Source organism: Falco naumanni, chromosome 17 (genome assembly GCF_017639655.2).
Source record: "Falco naumanni isolate bFalNau1 chromosome 17, bFalNau1.pat, whole genome shotgun sequence".
NCBI classification, from domain to species: Eukaryota; Metazoa; Chordata; class Aves; order Falconiformes; family Falconidae; genus Falco; species Falco naumanni.
In genome coordinates this window covers 6,553,836-6,567,026 of record NC_054070.1, presented here as the reverse complement: position 1 = coordinate 6,567,026, position 13,191 = coordinate 6,553,836, and the positions used below count along the sequence as shown (strand labels likewise).

At 54.6% G+C, this 13,191-nt stretch overlaps 1 protein-coding gene across 1 annotated transcript in view; it reads right to left on the bottom strand.

The window, feature by feature from the left end:
• PLXNA2 (plexin A2) overlaps window positions 1–13,191 on the bottom strand; it is a 173,881-nt gene that overhangs the window by 60,655 nt on the left and 100,035 nt on the right. The window contains 4 exon segments of the mRNA XM_040616779.1: window positions 840–936; window positions 2,154–2,307; window positions 3,365–3,488; window positions 8,445–8,545. Of these exon segments, the coding sequence (XP_040472713.1) occupies window positions 840–936; window positions 2,154–2,307; window positions 3,365–3,488; window positions 8,445–8,545 (476 nt within the window).

The following is a 13,191-nucleotide window of genomic DNA, read 5'->3' as shown; positions in this document are numbered from 1 at the left end:
GTGCTTTGGAGCTTGTTAAAGAGGAATCTAGAAACACTTCAGGTCTGTAAACGTGTCTTTAACTGTAAACGTGTATTTAAGGCCAGCCAGCTGCGTGCTACCTTCCAGCAGCAGACGTGCCCATGGGCGATACGTTTCCATGATGCTCAGCAGCACTGTGTCCCCTGGCTCTCCGTGGAGCAGCGCACTGTGCCTGGCACATGCCTGGGCTGATGTCTGGGGCTCTCAGGGCTGCTCTGCCCCAGCCCCGGGGGCTGCAAGGAGCTCCTGCCACCAGCCCTTCTGCTCACTCCATCTAAAGTGCAACCGCTGTGCTCAGACCCCAGGGCTGGACATGTCTGGGTCTGCCACCTCCTCCGGCAGCTGTGCCCTCCCCCATCACCCTGCGGAGCATCCTCGCAGCAGCCAGCAGCACTCTGCTCTCTGAGCCAGCGCAGCGTGGAAGGGCTCTGTCTCCTCCAGCTGCCTGCAGCCCACCTCCCCGCTGCCTGCAGCCCACCGGGCCGGACCCTCTGCTCTGCCTTCGCCGGCTGCCTGCGAAGACGGATCTAAGTTCATAGTTGCCGGATCGCGCAGCTTGGGGGCACCAGCAGGTTGAGGTTTTTTCAGGCTCGCTCCGCCTGCGTCTCTCAAGGCAGAGAAAGCTACACAAGCACCCAGCGAAGTTCAGAGAAGACAGCGACTGGTGGGCTCCCCTTCTACCGCACCTGTCTCCTGGCTGAACCAAGCAGCACGATGCCCTCCCCCCCAGGCTGGTCCCAGAGCCCAGCATCCATTTCCCAGTCCTTTCTCTTTTCAGCTGGTGTTGGGCTCTGTCAGGGATGGGGGGGAGCACTCACAGCTGGTGGGCACTGCAGTTGTAGAACTTGAACTCTGTGCTGACAAACGTCCTCCCCGTCTCCTGCGACTTCAGCTGCAGCACCACGCCAAACCAGTCTGGGGATATAAACCGGAGCCCGTCAGTCCCACCAGCAGCAATGAAGGAAGCAACAGCAGATACGGGGGCACCCACTCCCCTCCTGCCAGTGTGCTGAGCCATCTGCTTCTGGGGTACAAAGCGGAAGGCAAGTTGCTTTCATCTCCCTGCTTCCCCAGCTGTCAGGACCCCCACCCACGGTAGGTCTGCAGCAGTTCCCCAAGTTGGGGGCTGAGCATCGCCCTGCCAGACCCCGTCCTCGAGCACCCCAGGGTGCAGGGCTGGCCGTCTCCAGCAATGCCTCCAAACCAAATCAAACCAAACCAGGCTTGAAGGCAAAATGCGTCGGAGACACAGGGGCTACACGCTCCCATGGGTCACAGTTGAAATGATTTTGGAATCTCATCCCGTTCCTTAAGGGATTCTGTCTCCAGCATAAGAACACTAATTCAATCTACTCTGAGAAGCAGCCCAAGACCAGAAAAGGAGACAATGCTGGAAATAAGGGCATTAGAGAAGCTCTTTAGAGGCCTCCGCGCTGGGTTAATGAAGAGCAGATTGCTCTCCCGGAGCTGCTGTGGGTAAGTCTACGCCAGCCCTGCTACTACAGCAGCTCTCAGCCCCCGGTGTTCACCAAGTCTCAGGCTCCATATAATGCCTTAGACATACAAAGATATCAGCAGGGAAGCACAGTTGACACCTGGAAGGATGCCAAGGAGAAAATGAGTTTTAAGCAAGTAGCATTTTGGTTATGGGAAGAGCAAATATGACAGCAGTGACATTAATGAAGAAACAACCCAAAGATCAGGACCGAAAAATAGAAACTGCATCCACCTACTCGTGGGTGCTGAGCCAGGCCGAGGGGAGGGCTCCCGCGTTCCGGATCCACCCAGTGTGGCAAGGCTGCGAGCCCCTGCCCCACTCATGAGCCACCCCGAGGGGGACAGACGGCTCCTGTCCTGTCCTGGGGAGCTGTCTGGCAGCACAGGGAGGGTGCAAGGACAGGGCAAGCATGCGGTGCTGCCTGCTCCCAGCCTATGTGTCCCTGCGTGGGAGGCATTTCTTAAGGACAAAGCATTTTTAGCTCCCTGAGTTCAATGGTCTTTGACAGGAGCATGAATTTCTCCAGCAGCAGCAACCCCAACGGGTCTGCTCCACCCCGCAGATACTTCCAAACCTACGCTGCACTTTCTGGCAGCACAGACATCGTATTACTGTCCAGAAATCAGTTACTTACCTTGATCCACAGGTATGGCAGGAACATCCTTTGCTGCTGGTGAAACACACACAACGCGGCTGCCTGAAACCTGCCCTTCCACCTCCGTCAGGTTGCCGAAGAGGCAGGTGACCCCAGCCGTCAGGTCTGGAGCATCGTTCACCAGCAAGCTGAGCTGCAGCCGGCGAGAGGAGGGGCAGAGGGGAAACAAAGCACAGCCAGCAACTTGTTAGCAGGCAGAACTGCCCGAGTTTCCTTCGTATGTTCAGTACCTGCTGTTTTCCCATTCAGTACTGACCCCCTGAAATTACCCATCCGCCCACAGGAGGTGGCCAGCTGCCCTTTCATGGGAAGCGGAGGAGGAAGAAGAAAGCCAAGGATGCAGGTTCTTTAGTGACACAAAACCACCTTGCTGAGCCTTTGGGTACTGTGGTTCAGGAAAGGTGGCAACGGCAGCTTTTTGTCACGCTGGTAGCTCTACAGAAGCATCGCCACCCTCAGTGCCCACACTGGGACCCCATGACAGCAGCAGCAGCGTGTTGCTCCCCATGCACGAGCAGTGGTGGCTGCCCCAAGAGCCCCCTGCACGCACCACAGCTCCAACAACCTCCCGGCATCGCGACCGCCCCACTGCGTGCACGGAAGAGGCAGTCCTGCCCTGGGCACGCGTGGCCATCAGAAACAGGCAAGTCCCCACTAACCCCGCCATGAGTGGGGACTGTCCCCGTGGCAGACCGGTGCCTGAAGGGGCGAGCAGCCTCCCAGCAGCCCCACACTGTTTCAACACCAAGTGCCGGTGGGCAGGCGGGGGCAGCCGGCCCCGGCGGGGAGTGGGAAGGGGCTGCGGTGAGGCCAGCTGCTACGGGGTGCTGGGGGGCTTGGGGAGCAACAGCTGGGATGCTTCAGAGAGCCAGGCCTGAGCACAGCTCACAGATGAGGTTTTTGGGAAACAAAGCCTTTCCTTTCAACAGCTAATGAAACCAGACCAAGGGAAATGTGAGCTGAGGCCCAAGGGGAAGGGGAATTTGTTTCTGCCATCCCCACCCCCTTCTGCGGCGGCTCGGATGACCCCTTTCCTCCCCAGTCCCCTTGCGAGGCTGACTTCATGAGAAAACATTTGTGCCGATGGGAAGGGAGAAAGGCTGGAGACCGGACTGTTCGCTGTGAACCTGAAAAGGGCTGGAAGTGCTTCTCACCAACAGGTCTACCCCTCCCCGCTTGGCAGCACCTACCGGGAGGCTGTGCTCAGAGACGGAGATGCTGCTGGGCTGCACGCTGACGCTCATGCACTGGCTGATGCTGCCTGCAAATCGGTACGGCTCGTCTGCTCGCTCGCAGCTGTCCCTCGGGGAGCACCTGCCACACATGAGCACACATCAGAACGGAGAAAGCACCCAGGGAAGATGTCAAACAGCACGAGGTGCTACAGCTGACCATGGACAAGTCAAACAGGAGGGCAGAGCCCTGGCCAGGGGAAGGGGGAGTTATCAGCAGGACCGGGGGCGATGCTCTGCACCGGGATCAGGTATTGCACACAACCTCCAGGTCAGGACCAAAGAGCACTGAAAAATTATCTAGGATCAGAGGAAAGACAAACCACAAATATCTCGTGAGCAATTCCTAGTCCTGCCTGCACTGGGACACAACCCAGAGCTGCTAAGCCCTGTGTGCCAGCAGCGACAGTGGGTGCTGCGGGTGCGCGATGAGCCAGGCACTCTGCTGCTGCTCAGCCGGGGCTCCCGCAAGCCATAAATCCATCATCTATCTGTACAGAAACTAAACCATAAAGCAATAACAGGCAGTAACAAAGATGATGCTTCCATTCTAATTAAAACAAACCCACATAGTTCATTAATTGTATCCTCCTGGAGCTGAGGAGTGCGGCAGGGCCGGGAATGGGATTTCCCAGCAGCTGCCGGCTGTGCTTTGGCCAGTTTTCGTGCCTTGGGCTCCCAGCTCTCTCCTGTTCCTGCCATCAGGAATGCAAACTCTGAGCACGCCAAAGGGACCAGGACTGCTCCTAGCACACCGTGGGCTCCAGGATGGCTCGTTCTCCCTGGTTTTCTGTTGCAGGTGTTCTTGGGGTGGAGTGACATGAAGTTGCTTCCAACAGGTAGAGGAGCACCCAAGGGGAAACCAAGGCTGAATTATCAGTGTTTCAGACCAGGTGTCAGAGTCTGCAGCACAGCACTGGAACCACTCAGTGATTTTCTGGTTTACAACCTTTGGGGAAAATCCTTTCCTTCCAAGCCCTTTCGCTGGGTGCAGATGACATGTTGGCCTTTTGGTATTAGTGGTCTTAATAAGCTATCAGCAAACTTTATCACTCTTCACTCATTGCTGATCTTGGACCCTATTTCAAATGGTGGCGCAAAGGTCAGGGGATCAAGATGCTGTCACCAGCCCAACATGCCACCAGCCCCACATGCCACCAGCAAATTCCCTTCTGACAGTTGCTTGAGTGCATATGTTACTTGAATTAACAAGGTGCTGCTGTCAAACTGCTTGTTTTCCTGGTTCCCTGTGGAGCGGCTCGGGCGGTCCCAGACACATGCATCAGCAGAAACACCTCCTGCCCACGCAGAGGCTGCATTTTGCCATGCACATCTAGCTCTGACCAGCTGCTGACAAGTGCTTGGCAAAACCGGGGCTTCCTGCTCTGAAACACTAGACCACCATCCTCCCAGCGTGGCTGTTTGCTTTTGATTAAGAAAAGCGGAGGTTACACTTTCCCTTTCCAAACTACCCGTATGATCCCTAGCAAACGCTGGTGCTGTTCTCCTTACCCTCTCACTTTTTAAACCTTTTTTTCTGGAGTATAATGGAGCTAAATATGAATACTGCCAAAGGAAGAATTATTGAGGTTTAAGTGAATCTGTAAGATAGCTTTAAAGTGAGCTCTTGACTGGAGCCTTTATCTCATTGACTTGCTGGAATGGCTCTTTTTTATCATACTATTTATGGTAACAGCCCTAACAGAGATAAATAGGTCTGTAGACAATAACACGCTTGCAGAGAGCAGCATATGGAAGTCTTGCAGGTTTCAAATCCCACTGGGCTGAAGAGACTCTCTAACAATCTCCTTGAGGCCTCTGCTCGCTCCCAGAGCGCTGCTTGTAGAAGAGGAGCAAAGGATGCTGCCCTCACATGCAGGGGATGAGCCTGTGTGGCAAACAAGCCCCTGGCCGGGAGGACACAGCGGAGGCACCGGGCAGGGCTGGGTGGCTCAGCCATCGCACTGCTGCCCCAGGTTCCCCGGGCGAGCACCTTTGTTCCCTTCCCGCTGGTTTTCAGCACCTTCCCAAACGTCCTGCCTGCAGGATTCCTCCAAGCCCGGTGCAAGGCACGCGCTGCCCACAGCCACCACCTCCCCAAGCACCCCTCTTAGGGCAGCAGTCACGGGTCTGCTCCAGCGCCTGCGCCCAGCCTGCAGCCAGCCCCCTCCTGCGCTCAAGTTCATTGCCAGAGCTACCCGGGTCAGGCTGTGCCGCCAGCACGACCGACTCCTGCTTCCCCGCCTCACTGATTTAATCCTCAGAGACAGCTCATTCATGAGCATCACTACTATCATTACCCTTAAATTCTAGGTATGCACACGTGTATGCACGCACCCTGCTGTGCAACAGAGCCTTAAGCCCTGACTCAGGCTTCTAAGAGACAATAATACATAACAGGCGCGCGAGGAAAGCTTCATGTAATATTGGATAATGAAAGCTCATCCCAGGACAACTCCGACCCTTTCACTTTTCCTTTAGTACTTCTCTCTGGCTGGTGGCGTGGAAGACAGGGCACACTGCCTGACGCCACGTGGGATGGGGCAGTGGTCTGTCTGTCTACCTCCATCCGTACCTGTTCATTCAACACTTCATTAAAAATTTTGATTTTTTTTCTGGCTCTGTGATAGCCCAGTACATGCAAGTCCCTGCTCCCAGCTGAGCCTCTGGCAACAGCAAACGTGGATGCCAAGTGCCCCGAGAGGAGCTGCCTTAGGGGCTGGCCTGCCCTTCCCCCCTTGCCCAAACTGCCCGAGCTGCCTGGGTGTCTTGGCACCCCCAGGACACAGACTCCTAACCCACAAGCAGCGTGGAGAATCAACTGGACTCCCACCCCCAGCTGAGGCTCAGCGCCAGTGTTTACCGCACACACGCTTGCTCCAGCGCCCAGCCGCTCTCTTACTCTCTCAAGGATGAAAACATCTTATCTTCTGCCCCTCACCCTTTCTGCCAGCCCTCAGAAACCACAGCATGAGCATCACACCCTGACCCGCCACCCTTCCACCGAGCAAAGGAGCAGCTGGTCCATCTGGCAGGAAGGACATGGAAGAATTAGAGGAGAGAGATGACAAATTAAATACAAACACTCCAGCGCTTGGGGCCTCCAAACAAATATGACAGAGGCTTCAGGAACAGCAAGATAAACTCAATTATTTACAGCTTAAGACAAAAGCTAAAAAATGATCATTGCTCCAAGCAGGCCAGGAAACTGCAAATGCTTGAGGGGAGGGTTGAGGAATGCCACCAGGGAAGAAACCCTTGTTGGGAATAGGTTAATGCTGAAATGTCACGGCCAAAAGGGCAGAGGAAATGACACTTTTCTCTCCTCTTGACATTGAGGGTTTTCTCTCTGCAAAATGAAGATAACAACCTTTACCTGCTTCCCAGGTGGTTTATGAAGATTCAGTTCATTAGCATTAGGAAAGCGCTCAGTGATCCTTGCAGAGGAGCTGCTGCAGGAGCCTGAGCAGCAACACCAACCGCACAGACCCAGCACCAGGCACTGCCAGCCCACCGTCCCCGGGTGACTGATGCTCTCGTACCCTCACAGCTGGCTCCTGGCAGCACCTGCAGCTCGGGCCAGATGCTGAATACAGCCCAGCCCCTTTCCTGCTTCCTTCTCTGCTCACTATCACAAGGTTGGGGTGGCTTTTCTCTTCACTAACTGCTGGAAAGGCATGCGGGGATGGCTGCCCTGAGGGAAGAGCTAAAGGGACAGGAGTCACCAGGGGTGGAAAGCACTTCCTTCTGACAAAGCCGCTGTGACAGTAAAGACTTGCGGACACAACCGCACATATGGTGGCTTAGCTATAGGGCTGGACAGGCTCGTCTGAAAAGAAAAAAGCTAAAAAAGCTAAAAAAGCTAAAAAAAAAAAAAAAAGGTATGCCCTGGGCACCTGTGCCCCACGATGCTGTGCTCTGCCACCGCTGCTGGCCCCAGCCTATGTGGAGCCTGCAGGATGCTTGGGGCCACTGGCTGCAATGGTTCTTCTGCATCTTCCCAAGCGTGGCAATAACTTTTTGCAAAGCAAGCAAGCTGCAGGGAGCCCGTTTGCACCCCAAAGCCCACAGGTCCCAAATCCAGGCCGGATTTGCGGAGGAGCCTGCCATTCCCCGTTCCCCCTCCAGCACCTGCTCCTCAGGCAAGTGGCCAAGTGCTGCTGTGCGGGTCCCTGAACTCTGCCTCTGCCCCGATTTCCATGCATTTAACAGGGCTGCTCTGCAAGCTGGCACGCGGCCGGAGGGATTGCTATTCCTCTCTTCCAGCCTCCTTGAGGCTTTCCCCTCCTCCCCCGATCTGCCTCTGCCTGGTGGTCCCCCTTCCGCCTTAGGAAGTGATCCTTATTATGGCAGGGGAGAGAAAGGAAGGACACGGACACCTCCTGAATGCAGAGAGCGTTTCCTGGAGCTCCCCTGAAAAAAAACCCACCAAACCCTCAGCCCTTTGTGCCTGTTGATGTGGGTGCGGGGCTGCCAGCTCCGAGCCCCACGCTGCTGGCTCTGCCCCATCGGGGATGGCTGAAGCACAGACCCTCTGACCTCTCCTGGCAGAATTTAAATATCTCTTCCTGATACATTTAATAGGGCTTGGTGCTCTGCTCCGTTCCACTGCTGTAACCTCTCTGAAAGCAAAGTCGCATTCATATGATCAAGTCTGCTATTGCCTTTAAAAATTCCCTGTTAACTGGGAGGGACTTGCGGCTTGGGCAAGCAAGAGTGTGCAAAATGCAAGGCCTTAATCCCCAGTGTTTTCAATTCTGCTTTCCCATCGTGTCCATGGCACCCCTCCGTGCGGTGTGCAACCCACCACTCCTCAAGCAGGAATTTGGTTTCCTTTACCTCTTCACAGGAGCTCAGGGATTTTCAATGGCATTCACACTGCAATGCAGGCAATGTCCATGGAAGGGAAGAATGGATTTGAGGAACTTCAACCTAATTCGCATTTGCAAAGATTGCGTGGGAGGTGCTCGGTGTCTTTGAAAGCTGCTTTTATCATCACTACCAGCAGCTCAAACCAAATGGTCAAGGCTGGACTTACATGTGGTGGAGCGTGCACCAGCCGCAGTGTGGGTCTCCCGAGCTCAGGCACTCCCCGCAGGTCGTGTACTGCTCGCAGGACTCCACGGGCACCCGGGACACCTGCAAAGGAAGCAAACACATGGGCTCAGGGCTCCTCTCTGCACGGTGGGCAAGCAAAATGAGAGCAGCTCCAGGTCCTGCTTCACCGCTTTGAGTCAAGTAACACAACAGCCGTTCACAAACTTAAATCACTTGTTCCAACAGCCGTGCAGAAGTCAACCAAAAATAGGAAATATTGGGGACCGAGTCATGAACATGAAGTCACTCAGTCCTTTGGTACAGCCATGCCATGAATCACGGGCGCAGCCAAGCTCCAGCCCAGAGCTTGGCCAGTCTCCCACCGCCGGCGCCAGCTCTCCAGGAACCCTCCTGACCTGCCTGCCCGGAGATGCTCCCGCGGCAAAAGCAGCATCCTCTCCTCCCTGATTTACAGTCTGCTATCTTACATTTGCCGCAGGGGAAGCTGCTTCAGGGAGGAAAGCTGGCAGGGAATAAAATTCCTTGGGATTTTGCAGATTGGCAGCTTATTTAACCTACGTGGGTATTTCACTTGCTCCTCCTCAGCCACCCTGAGCCCTTCCAGCGCCAGCGTGGACTTGGCTGCCCCAGGGGTGACCCCCCCCCCCCCCCCCCCCAGCTGCCCATCTCTCCCAGGCAAGAGATGCCAGAGCAAAAGAGAGAGGGAAGCGCACGAAGGAGCACAACCCGGATCGCTGCTGCAAGCACCCTCTTGCACTTATCACACACGCGACAGGTCCGCGTCGCGATGCTGAGGTGTAGCACAGTCCCGACCTTTTTATCAGCAGTGAAAACCCCAAAGGCTCCAAAATGACACCCAGCTTCAACCATGGGTCATTGCTTGACTCCAATGAAGAAATTCCACTTTAATCTTTCCAACCCATCCCCTTCCACCTCCAGCGGGCACGGCACGTTTGCATCTGCTGTCCCGACGCCGCAGCGCGGTGCCCCTGCACTGGCCCTGCTGGTGCCTCTTCAATATATTTACATTTCTATTATCAAATACTGTAAATAATTACTGCCGTCCCTGGCACAGCTGCCCTGCAGCACCGGCCGCTCCCCTCGGGCCCCAGGAGCGATGCCTGCAACTGGCTGAAAATTAAAACAACTGTCGGCATTGCACTCGCTCTGTCCGTCAAAACAGCACCCGGCTCCCAGCAGCTGGGGCGCGCGGGGTGAAAGGAGCAGTGTCTCACCAAACAACGGCCACTTTCACGCCAAGTGCTGTTGACACAGTGAGAACCCAGTTCCTCTCTAAAGACGACACCAATAGGGCTGCTATTCTTCTTGTTTCCTCAGCCCTACTTAACAGCTTTTCCTAAAACAAAAATTGCGAGTGGATGTGCGGGGCTGGGTAGGTTTTTTTGCCGAGATGAAGTCTGGGGGACAGGCGCAGGGCTCAGCCTGGGGTATGCTCGGAGCAAAGCAGCCCTGGCTGGAACTGAGGGGTGCGAGAGGCAGAGGCAGGTGTGCTGGGCGTGCATTTAGCCAGTGATGGCTGTAAGGAGCTTCAGAAACGGGGAAGAGAAATGCAGGGTGATGGAATAGCACAGAGGCGTAAAGAAAGGGCTTGGGTTTGACTCCTGGCTGCAAAAGGTGTCTGGGGTGCCTTCGCAGGGTCTCATCTGTGTGTCGGATGGCGGCACATGGCACGCTTTCCCCCGTCTTGCTTCTTCCCTCTAAGGTCCTCAAAGCACTTTACAGACATCACGGTGGCATGAGAGCAAGCCCACCAGCCTGGCAGCAGGCACATCATTGCCATCAGCAGCAACGACGCAAAATTTCCCAGCGCAGACCAGAGATGCAGACATTGCACTGCTCCTGGATTTTTTTCCTAGGAGCAAACATGTTTTTCAAACCAAATGAGCATCCCACGGGAGCTGCGGTGGCTCTCGGCAGCCCCCAGAGACACCAGCCACTGCAGATTGCATCGAAGGAGGCCACTGACTTTCCCCTAAACCTGCCCAGCACATTGAGCCGTGTTGGTGGGATGGCTCTCACCCAACCCAGGGGTCAGGACAGCCCCAAAAGCATCGACCATTGCCAATTCCCCACCTCTTACCCACAATGTCAGGCTTGACAGGATCTGTCCCTGTGATTTATATGCAGCTCAGGGCTTGTTTCATGTTTGTGAGGAGCTGGATGCTCTCACAGCACTCTATAAATAACAGAGGATTTGAATTATATGAATAACAGTTCATTACAGATGATTTTATGTTAGGCATTTGGGTTCTTTCTCTGCTCAGAAGCTGTGGCTTCTGCACATGATAATTCTTTAAAATTCACACAGAAATTTTTAACAATGCCTAGAGTCACAGGTTTCTAGCCCAAATGGGACCATTTGATCCTTTCTTGGCAATGCCTGCAAAATGCAGGGAACTTCACCCGTTCACCTCTTTGCAGCACCCGGTGCCCGAAGCAGACCTGGCAGAGGCGGGTGGGTGGGTTGGCACTGGCAGAGCTGGGCTACCTGCTCTGACCAAGGACGGTCACAGGGCAGCAGAGCCCCGAAGGTCCCTCTGGGTCAGCAGTTCTGTAGCCCCAACTGCTCAGATACACCCCGTGGTCCCTGGCTGGAGGAAGGTCTAAGACTTTGGAGGAGAATAAACCATCTGCTTTTCTCCAGTGCTGTGCCCGTGACCTTGAAATTCACCCTTCATAAAAATTAATGCCAGAAAACCCACATTGCTCCAATACCCAAGTAAATGTTTAAATGAAGAAGTTCAAAAAAAGGAACAGAAGGCATTTTAATATTTGCATGCATGAAAAAGGTTGGAGTTTTTGCAGTATTTGCCGAGCTCTCACAGTAATAACACATAAATGACCGCCCTCACCATCCGCAATCCAAATATCAGGAATATTCCAACCCTCTAAAGAATATGTTTCATCTTAATGGAAAAACAAGAGAAATCCCATTAAGAGTAGGATATATCCATATGTTATCCCATACCTATCATGAACACAGAAGACTGAAAGCTATATTTCCTTCAGAGACAGAAGTAAAGCTCAGATGCCCTTATTCTTCCTGACAGCAGTCTGGAAACACTCTCTCGGCTTTACGTATTTTTAAACTGTTTTCTGCCAGTCTAATTATCGTTACGAGACCAAAGGATTTGTGCATGTGAACCGCTGCGCTGGGGAAAGAAGGCAAGGAACACCAATGCCTGCGGGTGGAAGGAAAAATGCCATGGATCAGGGCTGGGAACAGTGGATTCCCAAGTCCAAGAACTTCTCGCCATATGCCCTTCAGCCATGGACTGCTGTCAAGGAAGAGAAGAAAGAGGGGGTGCAGGCAAAGAAGCAGCTGAACAGGAAGGAAACTAAGAAAATGAGACAGAAAAGCTCTGAAGGGAAAACCAGAAGAAAAGATAAAGACAGCAGAGGGATTGCTGATGGTCTCTGGTACGGCAGCAGCGGAGGCTGCCGCTGTCACCAGCATCACCCGCGTCCCTGGTGGCTGGGCATCACGGCAGTGTCCCGGTGATGGGAGCGGATCCCGCTCGGCCGGGGAGGCGGGTTGGTGAGCCCTCCTCACCCGTCCCTGCCCGCACACCCTGCTGCTGCCTGCGCCGCAGTCGGCTCTGCAGCCAAGGGGGAGCGAGGCTCCGGAGGATCAGCCCTGGCAGACTTCACGGTCACAGGTGGTTCAAGCCAGGAATGAAATGTTTTTATCGGTAACCAGATACAGCAGAACCAACCCAGTCCGGAGCGGTTTGCTGCCCGCCGCTGGGAGGTGGCTGACTGCTGGCAGCTGGCCATGGAAGGCAGCGGAGAAGGCAGCGAGGGAGGAAGGAGAGAGCCTGCCCATGAGCTGTGCGGGGCCGGCACCCCGTGCCTACAGCTTTCCAAAGGCAGCAAGGAGAGGAGCGGGTGCAGCCATCAGGTACCCGCTCAGTAACCCCAAACCGTGCCACGGCTGCGTCCAGCCTGCCAGCCTCACTCCGATGGCCACAGGCACTTGCGGCATCCCCATCCCGGCATCCCGGTCCCAGTGGGCACCAGCACCTCGCAGCTATGCATAACCAATGTGACTCCCATCTGTCACAGCCTGGTCTATTTGCTCTCTCATCCTTGCCAGCCCCTGGGGCAGCTCTGTGTGCAGCAGAATGGTTTATTTGGAAAAGACTTTGGGTTTCAGTATTTAGTTTTTAAATGCAAATACTTCTTTTTGTTTACATTAGAGGAGATAGGTCAAAGGAAGGCTCCTGGCACTCAGAGCAAACATCTGAGAAGGTCTATCACCACTTCAGGAGTGTATTTCCCACCCCAGCATAAGCTCCAAGAAAGCTGTTGCCTGAACTGATGAACTTATCCACAGAGCAGGAGCACGATCTCCTGCGGTCCCCAGAGAGCAGAGCTCTCTACTCCAGCCCCATCCTGGAGCACCAGCAGACCTCACGGCAAAGCTTGAGCTTTCAAAAGTGGGTGCCAGTTTTGGATGCCTTGAGATTTCTACTTCAGCTACCAGAAACATGAGGTGGTCCCAAAGCCATGCAGAGGCGTGCAGGAATTTTCCAAATGCAGCCTCAAATCCTGCACCTCCTTCCCGGCGGGATGGACCGCTGCCCCCCAGCAGAGCCCAGAGACCACCATACCTCTCTGCTGGAGCAGGCAGCAGGTCATCTGGGGGATAAGACAGGGTGACAAGTGCTCCACATCAGCGTGGTCACAGCAAATGCAAAGCGATA